Below are 23455 nucleotides of genomic sequence, written 5' to 3'. Positions count from 1 at the left end.
CTTCTGGAAGGCTCTTATCTTTGGAATATTTGCTGCTGTGCCCAATATGATGTGTTGTTTCTCAGATGAAATTGCTTCTTTATAATGACATAGGCCTGGGGAAAAAAACCCCAAACAAACAGGGAAATAAACAGATTCAGTTGTCCTCAACAAAACAGTTCATCTATTGCAAGCCTATGGTACCTTGTTCTAGTCTCCTCTTCACACAGTACCTTTTTGTCGCAGCACTAGCTGTCACAGAATCTTAAGGGCTGGAAGGGACCTTGAAAGATCATCTAGTCCAACCTCCCTGCCAGAGCAGGACCACCTAGAGTAGATCAGAACCCAAAAAAACTTAGGTCCATGTGTCACCCCTATCTTTCAATGTGTGTTAGGAATACCTCATGTGACATGCAACAGACATATGTCATACATTTCTGTGAAAGCGGGGAGCACTGATGTTGCTGCCAGGGCCCTGGTGACACCTCCAGCCTTGGCTGGTATCCTCCATACACACCCCTGCCACATGGTCCAAGGGCTCCACTTAAGCTCAGGCCTGGGCTATCCTGTTCCCAGCCCTGTCCGTTACTCTCCCAGCTTCCAGATTAGTTTTTCCTAGATAGAGTCTGGCGGGACACTGTAGGCAACTTGTCTCCAACCCTGTCTCCAGAATGAGCCCTAGACATGTGTCCTAGCTTTGTCTTTGGTCCTGGCGCAGGCTCCTGCTGATCCCCACTGGCTGAGTGCACCTCAGCCGTGACTCATTTTTCTTAATTTGCCAAGGTTGTCAGAACCAGTCAGTGTCACCTTGATGTCAAAATGTCAGAAGAATGAGACTAACTTTGTCAGGAACACTGTAGGAACAATGATTAAGCTTGAAACAACCTGCTATTGTATATGCACGTCAAAAGCAGAAACCTTGGTAAGATTAGTGGGAAGTAGAGTCAAGACACTGTGATGAACTGTGCTGATGAAACTGTGAAGAAACCGGGGAAAGGGTAATTGTGTCGGGGGAGATGGAAACCACTGGCTCATCGACCACCAACCCCAATTACAGTCGAGATTCAAAAGGTGTTGGAGAAGGCAAAGCGGGAATGTGTGCTAATTTACATGCTAGGCAAAGAAATTCTGACCGATCACTTAGTGAAATGTTAATGTCTGTATATGACTGTATTCAAGATGTAAGAATTGTGTGCATAAGTAACCACAGGTGTCGGACCACAGGGTGCTGTCTTGGGACAGGCACCTTGTATGTGCATTCATGTAATAAAAGAAAACATCTCCATCCAGTGTGTGAGTTGGATGTCTGCACATGAGGTGATAAACCCCCAGTATTGGGACAACACCCTGGGACTGCTCCTCAGAGAAGAACATTGCCTCTGCCAGAGTTGCCCTTGGCTCCTCGCTCACTCTCTGCTACAGAATGACCCTACTCCCCCTTCCTGCTCCCTTGCATTTCCTGTAGGACTTACAGTCCGTTTCTCAAGTGTAAGAAACTGTTACAAATTGTCGTGGTTTAGGCCCATCAGGGAACAAAAGACCACGATTAGCCTCGAGTACCGAAGAGGCTGAGAATTGCTCAAGGGCAGGGAGGGCTTAATTGCCGCTTAAGGTTCAGGACAAAGCAGACCAGGCTACTCGGTTTGGGGAAGAAAAAAAAACCAGAAAATAATTTAATGCAACATCAACTAAAACATACCCACAAAAACCCAAAACATAACCAAAACGAAACAACACAGAGGAATACGTCAATGAAGAGTCCAACCAGCCTTTTTAAGAACACCTTCCCGCCACACCTCCCCTCTTCCCGGGCTCAGAGCCCTGATCCCGGGGTTTTTACCTTGCCCCTCCCTGAACGGTTCGGAGGGGCAGGCAGTGGGGGTCTCAGTCAGTCTGCTCCCAATAGCTTCTGCCGTTCGTCCCTCCTCAGGACGTGCCAACTCCACACCAGTCCTCCCTGCAAGTCCGTGGGGTAGCTCACACACATGGCAGCCCTGCACGGGCTGCTCCGACGTGCACCCAGTCCAAAGGCTGCAGCTCCTCTCTGCTTCTCGTGTGGGGCTGCTCTGCGGCGTGCAGGCTCTCCAACACGGCCTGGGCCATGGCCGTCTCCCCACACAGTCCCTCGCCCGTCCGGGCTCACTCACATGGAGCTGCTGGTGGCTCTCAGTCCTGCCACGGATCTCCATAAGTTTCAGGGGCACAGCTTGCATTCTCGCCACGGCCTGCAGAAGGGTCTCCGGTCTACTGCTTCTCCTTCCTTCCTCCTTCTCTGGCCGAAGGGTCCGCGTGGTCGCCTCCATCTTGTATCCCTCTTACACCTCCTGACTCGCATTTCAAATTCCCGTCCCCTAAATAGTGATCGCAGAGGCGCCAGATTGGCCCACCCGGGCTGGAGGTGGGTGTGAACCCAGGAGCCGGGGGAGGGTCCGCAAACTCTTTACCGGGTCTTCACTGCAACCCGCTCCCCCTGTTACTAAGCCAAAAGCTGCTCCTTGCTAAACCAGAACACAAATGCAAACCAAAAATTATTTCATTTCCCACTAGGAAGAGGGTTGAAAAGATTTAAGTAACTATGCCTGCTCCATGGACCCAGTAGATCATGTTTTTAAATTGCAAGACATGCTAGACATTCTGAAGTGCTTATTTACATAACATTTGTTTTTCTTCTCTTGAGATTCCACGCAAGTGTTAGCAGATGCAGATACAGTGTGGTAGAAGACTAAGCAGTCTGTTTGATGTAAAAATGCCTCTCAAATGGCCCTCTTGGGATAACCCAATTCAGTATGGTGATGTGTGTGTCCCATAAATCAAAATTAAAAGAATGCAGCTAAGAGTTTGGTTTGTTTTTTTTTTCCTGGCAGATGCTTAATTTGCTTTGTGAATGATGGCCAATACACCTATACAAGAGCAGTACTTTGATATCAATATTATTGGGAAAAGCATATACCAGTGATGAAAGTTCTATAACGTCCATATGTTGCTGAAATGGAAATTCTCTGGCTTGCACAGTCTATTTACAACATAATTACCCTGGTAACATAACGGTTAAGGGGAGTCCAAAAGAGATGGTTCATTTTTTAAGGATTAGCTGCTCCATGGTCAACAGTGGTCTATCTCCTTGTGCAGGCAGTCAAGCAGAGATGATCCTTCCTCTCTGCTCTCCACTGGTGAGGCCACACTTGGAGATCTGTGTCCAATCTGGGCTCCTCAGTACAAAAGAGACATGGACATACCAGAGAGAGTCCAGTGAATATGGTAAAAGGACTGGAGCTTTTGTCACACGACAAGGCTGAGCAAGGTTCCTTAGCTCCACTGTCTAAGATGGTCCGATACTGCTGTTCTAGGTTTTGTTTATGTACAGCTCCTACTTCCCTGTTGTCTGTGTATATTTTTCTATATAGTTTGGCTGAGACCATGTTCCCCTCTTTTCTGACCATCTGGAAAAAAGCCAATTTCAGAGAGCAGTGTAGTCTCTGGATGTCTGGTGAGTGTCCAGTAAGAGTAGAGGTGATACTTGACACTAGTGAGATGTCTATTTAAATACAACTTGTGACTTTTGCAATTTCATGATGACGATGATGATATTTGTGAAAAGGTATGTATAAGAGAGTTTTCAGAAACTATCTTTCCAATGAGAGGAGAGAAAATCCGTTTACTGAAGTTTCTCTGAGAGAGGGCTAGAACATTTGATTTATGGCCTTTAGGAAACCAAATGTGAAGAAAGATGTGATAATGAAGGCTTTATTTGCATAGTAGATAAAACCATAATGGGTTTTTGTGGTTGCCAGATGGAACCTGGGTGCATCTGGGACAAAACATGAAGTCACCAGTGCCTGAGGTGGTGTATTTCTACATTACTTTTCCTTCATCCAAACCCCTCGATGTAACGCAAAAATCACTTGGTGAAGTCTGCCTGTGTCCACATGAGCCTCACGTGTGGTGCAATAGGAGTAAACCAGCAAAGCCCAGCTGTGGCAGAGCAGATGATGTCCATGCAGGCTGTGCTTCGGGGCTTTATTTGGACTGGTTTTAGTGGTGCTATGGACTCCATGGCCATTAGCAGCTGCAGGCAATCAGATGCACTCCTGTGTTATGTGCTTTCCACTTCCTTTCCAAAGAAAGGAATTAATTTTGCATTTCCAAGCCCCTCCACGGTGTGAACCCAAGCCCAGTGAAATGGGGACTATCAACAGCTTCACAAGTGCCCTCCTTTGTGCCAAAAAGTGAATATTCACTTGCTCCTTCGTTAAAAACTCCGTTTTGCAGGAAGTCCTATGTCTGGTATACTTCAGTATAAACTGAAGCATCAGGAAACAGGGGTTGCCTTAATGTAAAACAGAAGTACCTCAAATAATTTACAAAACATTATATATATGTGTGTGTGTTTGACTGTGTATAGCCTTAACCCACACACACTTAAAATAACTCGAACAATACCCACGAAACATTGGGAAATGATGGCAATGCAGCGTGCAAGATAATGGGACTTTGAGATGTGAGTTGATGATTTACAAGTCGAAGGGGCTGATGAAGCTTACGCCCAAACCATAACTGTCAGAGGTCGCTGACGCAGCCCCCACTGCCCCTGCTTTGCCAGGACGCACCTCAAACCCACGGCCCCAAAGTGTAGTGGTAGTAAACAGATGACTCCCGGACTGCAACAAGGTCATCGTCCTCTTCCAGCGCTCTCGTACTGAAACATACGTCCTTTTAGCTTATTTATGCTGGACGCTGATGTCTTTGGCACAAGCGAAGGAAAAACTGCCCGTGCAATCTGCCACCGCCGGTTTGTGTGCGCCCGGCCGTGTGACGCTCACCTCACCTCCCGCTGCTTGCCCTGGCCTTTGTGCCCGCACCTACGGTACCGCCACCGCCCTCACCGCGGTTTCCTGTGAACACTCCCAGACCGGCGGTCCGAAACACCCGAACACCGGCCCCGGCAGCTGCGGGGTGGCCTCGGAGGCCGTCATGCGAGCTGCTGGGGCGGGCCGCGTCCCGCGGCCGGGGGCAGCGGCGGGGGCGGGGCGGGAGGCGCGGCTGTGGCGGCGGCGAGGCGGGCGGGGCCGGGGTGTCCGCGGCGGCGCGGGCGGGAGCGAGGAGGCGGGCTCGGCACACGCGCACGCTGCTGCCGCCGTGCTCCGCTTAAATAGGGCGGCGCTGGAGGAGCCGCGTAGAGCTGTGGTTGTTGTAGCCGGTGGGAGGTGAGCGGGGCTCCGTGGGCTGGTGGGGGGCGAGGTGCCGGCCGTGCTGAGGGGCGGGCGGCGCGAGGCTGGGGGCTGTCAGGCTGAGGCGGGCGGCGCGAGGCTGGGGGCTGTCAGGCTGAGGCGGGCGGGCTCCGCCGGGGCCTGCCGGAGCCGCCGCTGCCGCCCGGCCCTTCAGCGGCGGGGCTGGGGCGGCCTGCGCGGCCGCTGTCACCTGCGGGGCAGCGCTGTTGGCGCTGAGGGGCGGCGGGCGCCGGCGGGGCGGTCCTGCCGCCGAGCCCCTCAGGCCGCCACGCCGGGGCTTTCTCTTCCGCCCCGCGGTGGGATCGGCGTCCGCTGGAGCCGGGTCGGCTTCTCCTCGGCACAAAAGCCTTCGGGAAGCGCTGCTGTCTGTCTCCGGCCTCTCCCCGGCGCTGCGGCAGCCCTGGCTGGCAGGGCATTGTTTCGGCGCCAGCGCTGCCGTCTGCCTCGGCTCGGCCCGGCCCGGGTTAAACAGGGCGGGCGGTGGGTCGGTCGCCGCGGGCGGCCCTCGCTGCTCCCGGAGAAGCAAGCCCCCGCGCCGCCCGGCTACCGCGCCGCGCAGCAGGTAGCAGGCTGGGCAGCGCAGCCCTGCGGTGTTTAATGTTTAGTTGCTGGATGTTGTCTTCAGGTAGGTTCCTCATACGGACACGAATGCAGCGTGTACTTGCAGCAGTTTGAGGGTGGTGGTTTTGTTGCTTTTCTGCAGCTGAAAGCGCGTATGGAAACGTAGCGTGAGGCAAACGGGCTTAAAATGGAAGGCAGAGTGACTTTGACTTTGCAGGCCTTCTCTCTGCTTTTGGGTAGGACTTGCAGTGCCACAGTGCAGAGATTTAGCCAGCTTGCATGATGCTTTTGTTCTAGGATGCATACATTTGTCATTCCTGTTGAACAGGAATTGCAACACTTGAAGCTTTCTGAATTTCTAAAGGACACATTTGTGAGCTGGCTGGGGGATTACAGATGCCCTCCTGGACCTAGTAATGTATCTAAACTTGTGCCACACTTGGGTTAGACACTGAGATATGGTCAGGTCCTGTGATAGGAAAGAGTGACATCGAAACAAACTGCTGTCGTAACCCAGTGGTTCTATATCTGTACCTGGGCCACAGAGCTATTCCATGTGGTGTTAACAGATCTTTTTTTTTTCATCCACATTGCTTTACAGGGATCCATGCAGTCTCCTGAGCCTGCTCAGGATCGTTTGTATTCACCTCTCTGCTTTGGAACATGCTCTCCAACTCACACGCTGAGATTTCTCAGCACAAGAGTTTTGGATCAGATTGCTTGGATCAAGAAATTCTGAGTGCAAGATGTCATTGAGTTGACTGAAAAAAAACTCCTTTCTCTGCCTCTGGCAACAAGAGCAGTATTAATGCAAAAATTGAAATGTGAAGTTTCTTGTAGGACCATGCTCTTAGTACCAGATTTTTTTAAGTTCAGGGATATCTAGCTTGCTTGTACTGGAATATGAAAATGTCTGAGGATGCCTGATGGGGAAAATCTAAAACTTATGATTACAGCTATCTGTTGTGTGTAATTTTTCAGTTCAATGTCTTGATCTAATGGCCATAGCCTATTCTGATGACTGCATGATTATAATGAATTGAAAAGACAGCTTCTAAATTGGGTAGATGCTGTTTTACAGATGCAAATCAGGCAACATGAGGTTGGAAGTAAGTCTTCAGTTGTTGAGAAGTAAACCCTCAAGCAGCTTTCTGCTTCAAGGGCAAGTACAAGGTTGGTACTGGTGGAAAAACAAAACTAGTAATTCAAAATGGAAGGAAAGACATTTGAAATAGTTATCTAATAAGTGACTCTGTCTCTGTAGCCAATTCTCCTACCTTATTGTTCCTCTAGAAATAAATACCACTTGACTTTTTTTTGAGGAGATGGAGATTATACCTTCTCTTTCCTTCATGTGTTGATCTCCACTGGGGAAGAGTAAATGATTTCTTCTCTCTTCCCCTCTAAGAAAACAATGTTTTGACTAATGTGAGCAATAGAAGGTAGTGGTTGGTGTTTTGTTTTTTCTGAATTGTGATAGTTCAGTTGACTAAAATGGGTAGACTCCAAAGAGGCTAATGCTACAAAATTTATCAAATATATAGCAGAGAGAGATATTCTGGCCCATGGGGTTATATTGCTTGATAAATTAGGTTTCTGGTAGTCTGATGAATAGGCTGCCTGCTATATCCTGCTTCCCTGCTGTGCTGAATTACAAGTTCAGATATGTTAAATGTAACTAGTGGTAACTACCTAGAAATCCTCTCAAAGAAGAGGGGAGACAGATAGTTCATTGGTAAATACTCTTGCGTGTGAGTTGACAACACTCAGGGAAGTGCTGCTGTACAGCAGTGACCTTTACAGGCAGTAGGCAAAGCCCTGGCTGCAAATGGGGGGCATTTCTGCAGAGCTCGCCTGACTCCTGAAACAGGGACACTTGGTAACACAAGGCTTCTGCTCTCTCTTGTTGCTTTTCATGTTGGGACTGATCAGTCTAAAGAGAATAAAATATCACAGGAAAATACTCTTTTTTGTTTTTTGTTTTGGATTTGAATCTTGATAGTACTGTTAAGTTTGTCCAAAACTTGACTGGAATCAGCTTGCATGGTTTTGTAGAGATCTAGAGGAAGAGTAGTTTTTGGTTTTTTGTGGCTGGACCATTTAAGGCTTACAGCAGAAGTGTATGATGGCCTATTTGCAGAAAAATACTTGTGGCTTCTGTATGAATTACTGTTCTTAAGCCCAGAGCTCTTACTCTCTTTAACATGATACTGCATGTGCCTTGTTTCAAAAACTTGGCTTCTGCAGTTGGGCTGCATTAATAGCCCAGTGAGTATGGATTAGTTTCCTAGGAAGGACAGAAGAAAATGCTTACTATCCCTGACTGGGAGGAAATACAGGGATATCTTAATACCCGAGGTCAAGAGGTTGCTTGGTTTGTCATAATCTTTGTGATGCTGCTTTTAGGTCACTTGGTGAACCTGTCACTTCTTGTAAGTGCTTCCTGATTAAAGTGATTCCATGGTGTTAAGGGTTAAGTTTTAAAAAAACATTCTTCTGAATGTAAACACTATCTAGCGTGAGGCAGTATGGCTTAGTGTGACTGACCTAGGTTGCCTTCTGCTAGACTACAGGTGACATAAGTATGAGTAAAACTCAGTCTTGTTGAGTCTCAGATGAGCACTTGAAGCGTGTTTTAACTTAGTGTTGTGTACTGGGCTTTCTGAATAGTAGCTTTTTCCTGAGAATAGTAGGATGAAGTAAATTAGTATCATCTGTTCAAGATGTTTGTGCCCCAAGAAAGCTGCGGGTTTGTAACAATTTGCTTCAGTAGGGTGACTTTAAACCGTTTGGATTGAGGTTAAGTTAATGGAGTAGTGCCATGATGTACTTACAAATCAGAGTTGTAGAGATGCCATTCTAATGGATAGTAATTTAGGCTGCAAAACAGCCTGAAAAGCATCTTCTGTGATGAGAAACCAACAAGACTGTTTAGTGAGGCATGTGTATAGGTGTGGGGCAAAGAAAACTTAAATCCATCACTGTCTCAAGGAGTTTTAGTGAGAAGTATTGATTTTCCTTAATGTGCAGATTGCTGCTGGAGGACTGGAATTGCACAAAAGGCATTGAGCAGGTTCTGGTCATGTGGTTCAGCTACTGAACTTGAGTAAACTCCAGTGACCTCATTGGCGTGCACTCAGATTACTTGTTGGACATCATTAAGAGGCAAGAATCCAGGTGTTCTATTTGATTGCAAGAGGATTGCAGCCAAAAGTCTGAAGGACAGGACTATGACTCTCCTTGTAGGTGGGGACAGAGCCTTGACACATCAGTATCAGATGTAGTGCTGCTTAAAGGCTGCAGCAAACATCTTAACTCCAGTTACAGCTTGAAGTAAATCACCATGGCCCAACTGATAGGTCTGAATCCAGCTGCTTGTCTACTTCCCTCTGATCCTGCCAATTCTGTTGGAACAGAAACAGAACTAGCAGAGGGAACCTGAAGCACTGCACGATGTCCTGTGGTTGCTCAGAGCCAGACTGGAGGGCTGAAGGTGGGAATGTGGATATTAAAGACCTTCTGGTTCCTTTCTGTGCATTGGATGGGTTTCTCACTAACAGCTCTCGTGTTTCTTCCCTCTTTAGCGTTGCAGAAAAGTGCATCAGTCAGTTACTGCTCTAAAAGGAGAGTTTGTATCTCTGAAGCCTGGCTGGGTGACCTGGGTGATTCTGGGAAAGATTATATACTTAGTTTTTTAATTTGAGGAAAGATGGGGTAGGTGGCGGATGAGGGCTGAGTAGTGGATTAGACAGTTCAGAAGTACCTGGTTGGTTCAGGAAAGTCCTTTGTGGCTAAGGAGAAACTGTCATGTCATACATGACATGCTGCACCACAGGGGGATCTTGTTCTTGTATTCATGTTGTACAAGGCTTAAACTGAGCATTCTCCTGCAGGTCTCAATCACCACCTACGTGCCTTTGCTGGATCTTGAGGGTGGCTGTGACTTCTTTGTTGGCTACAACGTGGCTCTGTCACAGGTGGATGCAAGACCTCAGTCAAGTTACTGCCTTGACTGCAGGACAGCAGGTGGCAAATTCTGGAAGGACTTGTGTGCAGTGTTTGCAATTGCATGCTGAAGGTCTACTATTATGACAGTCCATCACTTTTCCCGGTTATGCTGTCTTGTTTCCTTCTGGGAGCTAATGGCTGTCTGGTCATCCAGATGAGAGTTGATCTAGTTGAGAACTAGCACGAGAACTAACCCAGGAAAATGGTGTTTGCCAGATCAGCTTCCAAGTGTGACTGCACAACCAGAAGAGTGCCAGCATGAAGAGAGTTGTAGGAGCGTGTATCTGGGACAGATTGGACTGTCTCAAATTTAAGCTGTTTGTGAATACACTCGATGAGATTAGGATTATGTATTTTAATCAGACAAAAGGATTTATCTTAATAGCCAGAGCTGTTTGTTGCATTTTCTGTTATACTCAATGAAGGAGCTAGAACATGATTCTGCACTTCCTCTTGCAAAGAGTGGCTAGAGAAAGACTTGAGATCTGTGGGAGCTGTGCAGGGTAACCTATAACAGTACAACAATGAACTGCAATGGCAAGTAGCTGTCAGAATCACTCAAAGGCATATGGGTGACTGATCCCCTTTCCAGCATATCATACTGAAAACATGTTTGTGTCTTGTTGCTCATAAGAGGTAGGCAACTGGTCTCATAGCTTTCTCCTGCCTGAAAGAGGCTGTAGAAATAACACAGCTATTTCTTTTACACTATGGGGTGGCCCCACCTTTATGGCAGACTGCTGCAGTGCTAATGTGCTGTTCATCTAAATATTAGGATAGAGAGGAAGAGGCCATTGGTTCTTGGGATTGTTTTCTTTGCAATACAGAAGCTGACGGCTGCTCTCCTGTTCCCTTCCGTTGCACTCGAACGATGTCTAGCTATGGATAGACAATGGGCGGGCTGCTGCCCGCTGTAAATAGCCCATTGTATGCTGAGAGTAGGAGCAGCAAAGAACCAAAGAACAGAGGAGTCCTGCCAACTTGGGCTGCTGCCTCGACACACTGGCTCTGCTGTAAAGAATGAGTCTTGGTTGCTGCGGAGTGTGTGTGAGCAGAGAGAGCTGGCTTTGTCCGAGTCTTGCAGACCTTCTTAACCAAATTGATATGATGAGTTCAGAGGGATGCTTTCATGGGCTGGAATTGGGGAACTGCTGTTTCTCTGGAGGGGGTAAGGACAGGTCTCTGAAGCAGTTTTGGTCTGTTATTGACACCACTGTCCTGTATCTGTCTGGTGTTCTCTCTAAACTTAAAAACCAACCAGGATCTACGGATTGCATTGAAGAAAAAAGTGCTTTTGAGCTCAAATGTTGTCCATTCTGCTGCAAGTTTTGCTACATGTAGCAACCTGAGCATCACAGACTGGTACTTCCCCTTGCTTTGCCTCCCCGCCTGTGTCTTCCAATCATTTGCCGAGTCTTGTTCTGCAGTGAGGCTGAGTTTATGAGGCTATTCCTTGTGGTCCAGATCTTGTCTGGGTGAGAAGCAATTGCAGAACTTGAATTTGGAGAGAGTGTGCCTTTCATGCTTGTTTTGAGTGAGCAGACTTTGCTGAATCCTTCCTTGAGGAAAAGGACTGAAAGAGATGATAGTTCTGCTGGGAAGCTCTTTATATCTCAGTCTAAGGGCTCTAAACTGCTCCCCTTGGTCACTGTCAAGACCCTGATGTCTGATGTGATTGGAATATGAGCCAAGTAAATACTGAGACAGTCTTTCATGCTGGGAGGCATTGAAGCCTTCTCTCTTGACCAGACATTTGGATGTGCATGTTAAGAATATGAATTTATTCTCCCTGATGCATCTGTCTTTGACATACAGAAAACGAGTTCATCGTAAAATTGCTTAGGTTGAAAAAGACCCTTAAGAGGGAGTCCAGATGTTAATCCTGCACAGACATATCTACCACTAAACCACGTCCCCAGATGCCACATCCACATGTCTCTAGACCATCTCCAGGGATGGTGACTTTGCTACTTCCCTGGGCAGCTAATGATATGACTTAGCAGATAGTGTTAATGCTAGGAATTGCTTAGTCTTGCAGAAATCCGTCGTAACCTTGTTTTTTGTGCTGTTGAGGCAGAAGGTGTAAGAAAAAAATGTTCTCTCAATAGAAGCCAAAGTGGTAAAATGTATCATTTCGTAGCTGGTAACTTGCAATATAACTGCTTAAAAGTTTAATGTTACAGGCTGCTCTACAAATAACTGGTCAAGGAAATGAGAGATAGTGGTGTACATCACCTCATCTAGGCTGAAATTATAGCAGCTCCTTGAGTACAATGGGACTACTATGTGAAGGAAATGATCATGTTTACTTGTGTTTGTTAGCTGTAATGGCACCAGAGCCTTTTAAAGGAGTGACTCTCTAATTACATGGCATTCCTAAGTATGTGAGAGCAGGATGCATCATGGCTAGTACAGACAGCCGAGCAAGTATCTGTACGGAAAAGCGAGTATCTGTTTTAAGTCAAAGGTGTGTATTGTGGGGCTTGAGGAGGAAAGAGCTCAGCTTGCTTTTAGCCCTTAGATACATTATAGCCCCCTTTTTATAGTTTAGTATGTCTGATAGACAAAATTAACTTGCAATCCAAGACTTCTTGTTGGAATGACCTTTTTATTCTTGTTCTTCATGTATATGTATTAAAACTTGGGAGGTAGCTTTCATGCCTGAAGTGCTGATGAGCACAATTTGGTGCATAAAAAGCAACAGTACAGTAATACTAACTGCTAAACCAGTGATTTCTTTAAAATACTTTTTTTTTACGCCAAGGGAAAATGAAGATGTTTCTTGTTAACACCATTCAGTTCTTCTCTACTTTCCATTAGTACTGCCTGATGTGTTCTGGATTTTGAGTATAGTCTACTATGTGTCACAGTACAAATAACAAGAAGGGATTTCTGTAGTGGCCCTGCACTGCACACCTGGGTGATGCAGCCCTGTATCCTGGGGCTATATGTGAAATAAAAGTGTGGGAGGAGAGAGGGGACAGTGCCTGCAGGCTGTGAAATCTCTATGGGTCTAGGATCTTTCCAAAGGTGGAACCCGATGCTGTCCCCATCCATGACCTTACTTCAGCCTGTCCTCCTGCCAACATTGTGCAACCATGGGCCCTTTGAACTAATTTGACTTTTTTTGTGCTCTCAACCAAATCCTTGTCCAAATACTGGTTAGACTTTTTGTGAACTACACATCTCTTCTGTTTCCTGGCTTAATAACCGATTGCAGCAGTAAAGATGTCAAGGGCAGACTGTTAACAACTACAGAGATTTTCCTGTAGAAATATGGCATTTTAGCCTGGAAAGCTTGGTTTTAACAAGCATAGAATTGTGCCTGTTTGGATTTCAGCGTCTGCGGTGTATTGTTAGCTAATCACACAGATCTTGCCATTCTTCAGGACCTTTGTTTAACGTTATTGTCCGTAGGAAATAGCTGGATGTAAGCTGTCCGAGTAAATACATCTGTGCTCTTCAAGCAAGCAGGGCAGCTTTGCTTCCCCACTGCCCGGCGGATGGTGGGCGCTGGGGGCGGGCAGGCCGACTGCCTGCCGTTCACCTCTCACCTAGTGGGCAGGAGCGGGTGGGTTTGGCATGTGATAGGCGTCCCGGGAGACCTTGGCTGCGGAGGAGAGCACCAGCTGAGCTGGCAGCAGTGCCTTTAGGGTTTTTTTTTTCTCCGCGGCTGGTTCTCACTGTGGCATATCCGTGTCAGCGGGTGCTGGCGGGGAGCTGCCTCTCTCGGCTGTTGCTTCTATGTGAACGTGACAAATCAAATGTGCGCCCTGCACTTTATTATATTGACGTGTGTTACTGCCTTGGGTCTCCTTAGATGCTGCTTTAGTCGGCCTCATGACCAGAGATAAATTGCTGGCATGGTGATGGGGGGAAATAGGAAGCTTTCTAGTGTAGGGGAACCATGGGAGGTTATCAGCTTTGAAGGCAGCCTGCCGTGGTAAGTGTTCTGTGGGTGATTGAAGGAAGACTAGAAAAGAGAAGGAGAGTTTATTTTACTGGACTTAAGAGGTGAAAAATCCTGCTCCTGCTATGCTACTATAGGATTAGGGTGCTCTCTGTTATGTTAATGCAGGCAAGTTAACATCTTAAAGCCCTGCCCTCCCTCTCCCAGTCTTCTGTGTTTGACACCTGATGTTTAAGCAGTCTTATAGTACAGCTATTCTACAAGTATTTTGCATTCATGAAATGCCGTCTTTCAAAAAAAAAAGCCACCACCAGAAGTTTTCTTAAAATGCAGTTTCTGTTAAAAGCGATATTAAAACCCCGAAGAAATGGCCTTCTGTCAGCCCTACCCGTTTTCCTGGAGTATGAATCAGTAATTGCTTGCTTAATTGTAGCACTGAAGTCTAAAGCTATTGCTTGCCTAGCGGCATATCAAATTATTTTGATGGTGGGAAGCCAGTAGGACAAAGCATACATTACTCTCCTGTAACAACGGTGACTCGAAAGGGGGCTTAAAATCTTTGCATAACTTTCTTTCCTATCAACAGATTCCAGTATTGGGACAACGTCACTGAACTGCGATGCAAGCACATGAGTTGTTCAGACACCTACGAATGCCGGAGCTTGGGGATGTCAGACAGTATGTGCGCACCCTGCCCACCAATACACTGATGGGCTTCGGGGCTTTCGCTGCTCTCACCACCTACTGGTATGCAACGAGACCAAAAGCACTAAAACCGCCGTGTGACCTAGCAATGCAGTCTGTGGAAGTAGAGGTAAGTGTGGCTGGATGGCTGCTGTAGTAGTTCACTGAACACTGAAGCCAAAAGGCAGCATTGAGAGAGGGGAAACACTTTACATAAGAGCGTTTCTAAACTTGTAAGTGTAGGAGGGAGTAGATTTCAGGGCATATTTGGTTGTATTTTTTTCTGAAATACAGCTATCTGAATTTGAAAATCAGTTTAAGAGTTGAGATCTTAGTGGTAGTAACTATCATGGGAGAAAAAGACTTTGTGCTGAGGAAACTGAGCTTCTGATATGACTAGTGGCATCAGACTTGTGCATGTTAGACTTGGCCCGGCATAGTTCACAATTCCTGGCCATGTGTTTAGTTCATAACCTATTAAAATGAGTCTTGGGGTCAAAATATGTGTACTGGTATATACTGATTAGGGTAATCATTTTCATTATAATATCTAGTTTATAGTAGCTGACAGGAGACTTAATATTGGGTTATGGGCATGAAGAGGGTATACTAATAGTCCTCAAATATCTGTGGAAAGATATATTAGCTCTGCCAAGAGATCCCAGCCACAGAGTAAGCTGAGATTAAAGCGACCACCTGCTAAAGTCTGGATATGCTATCTTAACTTTTGTCTTACGCTTTTTTGAGGCAGATAGAGTTGCTGTTAGGTGGTGTTTTTTAATAGTGAGGTCAAATATGGGAACAGTCTAACTGGGAGGAACTGTTGCTTAGAAGCAAATATAGACCACTGATTACATGACTGGGGTTTCCTAACAGGAGACGGCTGTGCAGGTTGTGATCTTCTAAATGTAGGATTGTAAGTCTGGCAGTTTCTTGATAGTCAGAAGCTATTACTACAGGTTTTTATGAATACTTGGAACAGAAGTTTCCCTTTAAAGCACATTTTTCTGTGTGGATAGACTGCATGTGACTCTCCTGTGTTAAATTCAATTGATCTGACTTGTGCTTAAGAGTAGATGGTACTACAAACTGATGTCAAACTGTCCTGCCACATTTTTTTTACATTTACAGTAGGCAAATTTTCATGAACTTAAGCAAAGCAGACTCTTGTCATAGCCTCAAACTGAGCGTTCTTTGCAATTTGTTGTGACACTGAGGTTGAAGAATGAAGCATTGGTTTACCCCTTCATTAAAGTTTAATTAGTACTACTTATTCCCTAATTTTCTTCCCAGTATGGTATACGATAAGCTTACTGACATGTCATGTTATTATAGCAAGTAATGATCTGCTGTTAGAAGTGCACAAAAGGGAAAGAAAAATACTCTGGAAATGTGCTAAATTGCCAAAAATACTTCTTTTCAAGGAAGGTGTGTAGAGCAAGGATACAAAGATTAGATGTCTGTCTTGGTGAGGTTCTCCACTCCTAACAGCAGCCACTGTGAGTAGAATAATCTTGTAGAACTGCATGTTTTGGTGATAGAATAAACTAGCAGGGAAAGCTTTCCAGCTGTGGAGAGTCTCACAAGTCAGTATAGACCTCAGCAGATTTAGGGGTTTTGCATTGTAAGATAGTAAAACAGGGGCTGTTTACTGGTTGTAAAACCAGTCACTAAAACAGTGGCTCTTAGTTGGCTGTAATACCAGTCACAAATGCTTATTTGCTTGAGACTCCTGACAGCAGTATTGGTTTACTACCTTGGCGATAAAGGTAGTAAACCAAATTGCTTGTCACTACTGTGACTGAAATCATTGGTATTATGAGACTTCACTAAACTACTTAATGCATTATTTATTTATATTGTACTAATTAACATCAGCTCTCTGAACAGAGAAAAGCCCCTCAGAAAAGCAGCTGAGTGTGTTAACATCTCTTGGCAATAAGAGCTTAAACTTTGAGAACATGTTGAAATGCACAAGATCTATCCAGTTTTGCTTATTGACAGTTCAGGTACAGTCCTTAATGTAATGCTGTAAACTATACCAAACAAAGCCACTGAGAATGTATATTTTGAAGCAAGTTTTAAGTGTCTGTTAGAACTGTTACTTTTATAACAGTAACAAGGATCTAATACAGTGATTGGAATCCAGTCTCTCATCACGTTTTGCTTAGAATCTCACTTTACATACTCCATTCTCTTATACATGTGTTAAGACGGATTGTCACCTGCACAGAAGACAAACATGAAATACTGCTCTCAAATTGTCTTCACATTTTTTCTGACTAAGCAATACAATATTAAGAGGTCTAGAGAGTAAGCAATGTGCTCCAATGAAGACATGGTCATAAGGCAATTCCTCTTCTCTGTTTTATGTCTAGTCTATCCATTATTTAGAGTTCAAAGTTATTATCATTGAGCTTTTCTTAACTCTTGTTGAGACTTTTCTTTGTCCTCTAGCATAGTTAAGTGAAGTCAGTGACTGGAGTAGGGTTTCTACATGTTCTGATAATAAATCTTCATAACTTTATATGGGAGGAAAAAGATCCTCTTTACTGCTGTTCCAGGTCATTTCCCATCTCTGGAAAGCTTTGATTTGGTAAGCCAGAATCCAGTGACCCATTTTAACCATCATTGAGTGAACATAAAGGTTGCATGCTTAATTGAGTATTGGTACAAAGAATTACTGAGAGTATTGGTTGTTCTACAGTAGATGCTACAATTAAAAGTTGTGGAGTATGATCTTTAAAACATGCATACTACAGTTAAACTTCACTGAAAGAAACCTTGAGAACTGCCAGCCTGATCTCTCCTCGGGGGAACTTCTGAGGTATAGGTGAAAATCTTTCAGGATCTACTTGGATCCTTTTCCCCTAGGAGGGGAGACAAGATTAATAGAGAGTAATTCTAAATAAAGTCTGACTAGTGTGAAACTGCATTGCTGAGATTCATGCTACACTTAGTCATGCACTATGTTGTTTAGAACTTCAGTGCTATGGTAAATGGTAGAAATAGAGCATTAGTCCTGTGTTTTGCAAAGCTTGTGTACCCTTAATGTCTAGTTATAGACATGTATGAATCTGAGTGCTTTTTCTGTTGGTGACCAATAGTTGATCAATGTGGCTGTTGATTTAAGTGCAGGTGTGTGACTGTCAAATACATTCATGATTTAAAATTACTTAAACCAAACTTTTATTTGCCTCAAATTCTGCTAATTCATGCAGAAGGATAAGATATAAATAACACTTCCTAGTGTTTTCTAGTAGTAAGAGTTTGGATTTGGCTCTGGCATTTTTTTTTCCCCTTGAGATATTCAAATGTGAAGGGAGATATTCAACTCATGCAGACTTTCAAACCTAGTTATATTCTCCTGATAAATTAGCAGAGCTTTAGCTTACCTTGTCTTTCAAGAATCATTTGATTGGACATGTGCTTTGTCTCCCCATCAAGTGATCAATTTTAGCTGGATGTGTGCTTACCTAGGGATTAGCATGCTTAAAATTAAATGATTGGTTTGAAAACTCTGGTTTATACTTCTTGCTGCTCAGAATGTTCATGTTGGTAACCTAAGCACTGCTTGCTCATATAATTTCCCTCAAGAAAATGGAAGTTTAGTCTCTTGACTTTGAGGCATGGTGGAGCCAAGAATGTGTGGTGATGTTACTGCTAGTACTGAACAGCCTGTGTCAGTGAGAAGCAAAGCCATGGCTTGAACAAAAGCAGATTTTGCCTGGGACAATTTTTTTTTATTCTCTCTAGTAGCTGGTACAGGGCAGAGTTTTGGATTTAGTGTGAGAATCAGTTGATAGCACAACAGTGTTTTGGCTTTTGCCAAGTAATGCTTATCCTAAGTCAAGGACTCGTTGGTTTTTTTTTGTATTTTGCCAGCAAGGAGGTAGGTGCACAAGAAGCTGGGAGGAAGCATGCCCAGGACCGCTGCCCTGAACTAGCCAAAGGGCTATTCCATACCATAAAACATCACATCCGGTGTATGAACTAGAGGAAGTTGGCAGGGAGGGGTGAACCACTGCTTGGACATTGCTGAGCAGGTGCTGAGCAGCTGCGCTCTGCATCACTTGTCTGTCTTGTTTTTATTTCTTCTTATTATATTCTATTTAAAATTTCATTATTAAAATAGTCGAATTTCAACCCACAAGTTTTACTTGATTTGTTCTCCCCATCTCACTGGTGCAGAAAGAAGGAGTGAGTGAGTGGCTGCATGGTGCTTAGTCAATGGCTAGTGACGCAAACAGACTTTGGTAGAGTAATACATGATGCTGTTGTAGAATAGATCCATTTCCTTCAGCTGCTGCTATTGTGAACCAATGTCAAGGTTTTACTTAATGACTAGTATTTGCAGTGTAACAGGTCAATTTTCCCACAGAGTTCTGAGCTGCTTCAAGGGCTGCGTTACGTGGGTAACCAGAGGCTACTATCACATTAAGATTTTATTGCCTGGCTCCTTAAGAACACTTTGGTAAAACTGACAACCCTTTTGAGTACTTATCTTTGTACTGGACAGATCTGTTAGATCCCATTCAAATAGGATATTTGAAGTCACCAAAAAATCCTGTCATGAGATTCTGATGTTTGGCTGTAATGACCAGTGATTTTTTTTTTTCAGAAAAGTTTGCTATGAACAGAACTTTCCCTGCTACTAAACAAATATTGTGGATAAGGATCTTTTGGAAAGGCTCTTAAAATAGTAGATTCTGCTACTCCTAAGCATTATGGTATTGATCTATATTATGCCTAATAGATGGGTTCAAACTGGGAGTATAAGGAAAGGTCTAAATTCTCTAGTGTGTTACATCCAGGTGTATTTCACTACATTTCAAGGATAACATTGAACTCCTGATAGCCTCCACACAGGTGTTTTTCAGCAGAACTTTTACTCTAGGGCTGTTGAAAATTCAGTTCATTCAGTTCTTTTTCTTCCCAAATTGAAGTGAAATTAAAGTAAGCAGAACCATAGGTTATATTTCCCTATACTGAAAAATTATGAGGACTGATGGAGTCTTTTCAATAATAGTCTGTTACAGAGATGTGTTTTTTTTTTTTCAGAAAGACAGTGCGGTCAGTCTTATATCTAAGCAGTGTGCTGTCTGCCTGTCAAGTCTCTGTTGTTCAGAGTGCAAGTATGCTCCTGAGTTTCTAATGTTCCAAATTTTTAGAGGCAAGCCAGTCATTAGCTTGTTCTGGGTCATGTTCACTGTGTACACTTCTTGCTGTCAAAGGAGTGTCAGGCACTGAGTTGCGCATAGCGTTTTGCTAAAACAAGTCAGACTTGTTTGAGTGTTGAAGATATTTTCTCCTACCTTATGTGCCCTTAATGTGCTAGCTGCTTTCTGTGGAGCTGGGCAATATGACATGTCCTGCAGATAAATGTGTGTTTAGCTAGCTTAGACATGAACAGATGGTCTCTGTTCTTCCAGGATATTTTGAAAACAAGAAAACAAACCAATGGCCAGGAAGAGCCTGTGATTGCATATGAATAGGTTTTTGATATGGATTATGGCACAATTCAGACCGATACAGGACCTGACTTTGAGAGAGTCAGGAGTTGACTACAATCACTGATACGCTTATGCAATGTTTATTCAAGACCCTCTGTTTAACCAGCTAGGATATTCGTGCTAAGAACTTGCATGTAGGTGTCTGTCATCATAGCAGGACTAATAAATGTGGCCCAGCAGCACTTGTGCAACTGATTTATGAAACTTGATTTATATAAAATTAGATCATTGAATCAATTGCTGTTAAAACTATGAGCTATATTAAATTATTGTATTGACTTCCAAGTGTAGCCTGTGTAAGTGCTCACATCGTGGAAAACAGTCTCCTGGAAAAGAGGAAACCTTTCTTGTAAGATGGAACTTTATGTTAGGTTAAAGGACTCAATTCTTATCTGAGACACAGTATTTTACTTAGAAGACCACTTGTTTAGGGTGTTATTGACCACCCTTAAAACTATCATTTAGGTTTTGAAACCGCAGCTTGAAGTGTAATTGTTCTGTCATCTTAGTTAGAACTGTCTACTAGGATCTCAGCATTAATATTATATCTAGCAAGCTCTGAGCCTGGAGTGATTTAATTGTGTCAAGCTTTCTAATTGTGCTGTATACTGCAATAATAGAGTAAAACATGTAAGGAGAAACCTGTGTGTAGGGAGGAGTGTCAAAGGGCACTATGTCCTCCTTATTTGTTTTGCCTTGTCATAGGAAGCTGTAAAATAAGATTTTGCCTGACAGGTTTTTAGTAATACAAGTTTTTAGGGGAGCAGTCTGTCTCTTAAACAACATCCTGGGAAACCTTGCAGATCTCTTACCTGGTGGTGGAAAGAACTGAAGTTCTCAAGCAGAATTTGCCAAGGCTTATAACTTAATGGATTAGATGTTTTATTCAGGAATTTGTTGTTCATTTAAAAACAACAGGTGTGTCTAACCTTTCTAACTGTCTTTCTTAGGGTGGTGAGCATGCTCGAAGGTCTTCTCTTCTTAAGAGTGATGAACTGTTGATTTACTACTATGATGATGTCAGAACAGCTTATGATATTTTCCAAAGGGGTTTGCAAGTATCAAGTAAGTCTAAAATTAAAGGTAACTTTTTCAACACTATGTCAAGAACTACAGGTCTGGGCTCTTTTGAAATGCAGTTTAGGATGCCTACCTATCAATATGATAAATGTATTGGATGTGAGCTTTCTTGAAAGCCAACTTAATTGTGGTCTTGTGAAGCAGACTTGTTTTATTAAAGTCAGTGCTGTGTTCCTTAGCCCAGACCAATTTTACTGCTCTATGTCCTGCTCCAGCTTCCCTCCTTGTCCTCTCTTTAAAAAAAAATGGCTTATCTTCTGAAGATGCTTGCAAAGAATTTAGAGGCTTAACACTGAGCGTGTAGTTATTGTGGTTTTGGGACAGAAGCCAGGGATTATATTTTGAATAACTCTTGCCAGGGATTATATTTTGAATAACTCTTGCCCATCTTTTTTTAGATAATGGTCCGTGTCTAGGTGTTAGAAAACCAAACCAGCCGTATGAATGGATTTCCTATAAAGAGGTAAGTAGTCTCTCTATCTTAATGCTAGACCTGCATTTGCTTGATACATTGATACAACATCCAGTAATATGATAGAACAAATCTTAATGATTTATAGATGTTTTAAAGTAGTAGCACAATGTTGCAGAAAGGTTCTAGTTCTTATTAGACTATCTTAAAGGAACAATACATGCAAAGGGGAGAAAAGAGTATCACGTACACTTGGTTGTTACGGTTTTATTTCAGTTTTTTAGCGTCTTCTTGGAAGCCTTTATCATTTCATTGCTGAATTACTTACATCTTGGATGCTGCTTCTGAAGGACTACAGCTTTGTAGATGTATTCAGGGATTCAGGCTGATAGAACTCTTAAGTACTTGCCTCTGAGACTAGTTCTACCTAAAAGTCCTATCTACAGATGTTACTTGTGCTGCTTCACCACTTGTTGCCATAGTGGTGAATGATGGTTGTACAGGATGTTAACAGATACACTTCTCAGTAGTAGCATGCTGCTTCATGATTGCTAAAAATATCTTTATACAAATCTTTAACAGCTGTACACTTTTAGGTCATTCCTGATTTAATCAGCTGTTGTCTTCAAATTTGCATAAACCTTGCCTGTTGCATACTGTTCAGGTCATTAAACACCTTTTGTATATAACAGACCTTGCTTTTTCCAAAGCAATTTTCCTAAGCACTTGTCAGGGGCAACCTTCCTTTAAAAAAGCTTTGCTATTTGAGCCATGTGACTGACATGAATTCAGGTCATGTGCTATATGGAAAGAATTTAGAAAATTACTTTCCCAGGCTTTGTTTATAGATCCAGATGGGTTTTACCTCCTTATTCCCCTTATTTCTGAAGTGAAAAATGGTATTCCTATAGGTACCGAATGAAGCAGAAAGATAGCATGTGTAGTGCTTATGACTGAGCAGAAATACCGTGGTCACTTCCAGGGTTTAATACAGATCCAAAAATCTAAGCCTTTTCTGTGTATCTGAGCTTAACATTTCCATTTATACTTAACACTTTCAAGTCCAACTGTATTAAATATCTCGTCTGCTGCATGCTGAGTGCAAGTGTAGTACCTATAATCAGTGCAGTGTAATGCCACTGCAGCATTTAGGTTATATCAAAGTCACAGAGGTCATCCAGAATATCCTAGAAAACTACCTACTTCATATCAGCTATTGACCTTCTTTTTCTAAGGCTTAAGGTAAAAGAATTAGGTGTATATACTGATGAGCTGCTCTGTTTGTGTTCTCTCCTTTTTGTTCCTCCAGGCTTCAGACAGAGCTGAGTGTGTGGGTTCTGCATTACTCCACCGAGGCTTCAAACCATCTCACATTCAATATATAGGAATCTTTTCACAAAACAGACCTGAGGTAATTTAATTGGTAGTGTATGTGTTGGTGGTCTAGCTGTTACTGAAGTCTCACTCACATCTGTTGCTTTTTGGTAGTATACTGAGCTTCCCTACTAATTTGGTGTTGGGAAAAGGATAAAGGCTGACATTGTAGAGCTCTGAGCCATAGACATGGCATCCTTAGCTGAGAACCAAAACTGATAATTAATACAACTCTTAGTCTTACATTGATTATTTTGCTTTCAAAGCTAAATGCAGAAGACTGTAGAGCAGGGAGAGAATCGGGGAATCCAGCAGAATTTAACTTGTTCTCTTTTCATCTTTCCAGTTTAAAGAGGAGGCCTGTTTAATGGGAAGCTAATGTGGTATTTAATGTGTGTAATCACCACTTTTTGTTTTAAGGTGGTAACATTGGAGTACAAACTAAGTGAAAGTCCGAAGTCACAAGGTGATTAAACCCTTCAGAATACCAAGAAACACTTAGTGATAAAATATTTGAATGGCTAAAGGCAATAGCTCCATCTCTGCCAAAGGCCTTGGACACAAAGATTCTGTGAGGGAGAACTGCTGATCAAGGCAAAAAAAAGAAAATTGATTGCAGTTGAACAAAGGTGCAGAGTGACTAAAGAAAGTGACATAAAGATCACCTGACAAAGCAAAATGATATTACCTGAGACAATTATGGGGA

General features: G+C 43.5%; 1 protein-coding gene across 2 annotated transcripts in view; it reads left to right on the top strand.

Moving 5' to 3' along the window:
- The first annotated feature begins 5089 nt into the window (after window positions 1-5089).
- The window catches only part of ACSL1 (acyl-CoA synthetase long chain family member 1), a 40668-nt gene continuing 22302 nt past the window's right edge, over window positions 5090-23455 (top strand). The window contains exons 1-5 of one of the 2 annotated variants that reach the window (XM_061992644.1): window positions 5090-5183; window positions 14273-14500; window positions 20834-20948; window positions 21362-21426; window positions 22685-22786. In XM_061992644.1, coding sequence (XP_061848628.1) covers window positions 14306-14500; window positions 20834-20948; window positions 21362-21426; window positions 22685-22786 — 477 coding nt within the window. In that variant the 5' untranslated portion in view covers window positions 5090-5183; window positions 14273-14305. Of the gene's footprint in view, window positions 5184-6919; window positions 6942-14272; window positions 14501-20833; window positions 20949-21361; window positions 21427-22684; window positions 22787-23455 lie in introns of those variants that run through there. The other variant, XM_061992645.1, reaches the window with a different exon arrangement.

This window comes from Colius striatus, chromosome 3 (genome assembly GCF_028858725.1).
Source record: "Colius striatus isolate bColStr4 chromosome 3, bColStr4.1.hap1, whole genome shotgun sequence".
NCBI classification, from domain to species: domain Eukaryota; kingdom Metazoa; phylum Chordata; class Aves; order Coliiformes; family Coliidae; genus Colius; species Colius striatus.
Note: the sequence above shows the minus strand (reverse complement) of the source record. Positions and strands in the feature narration are given on the sequence as shown.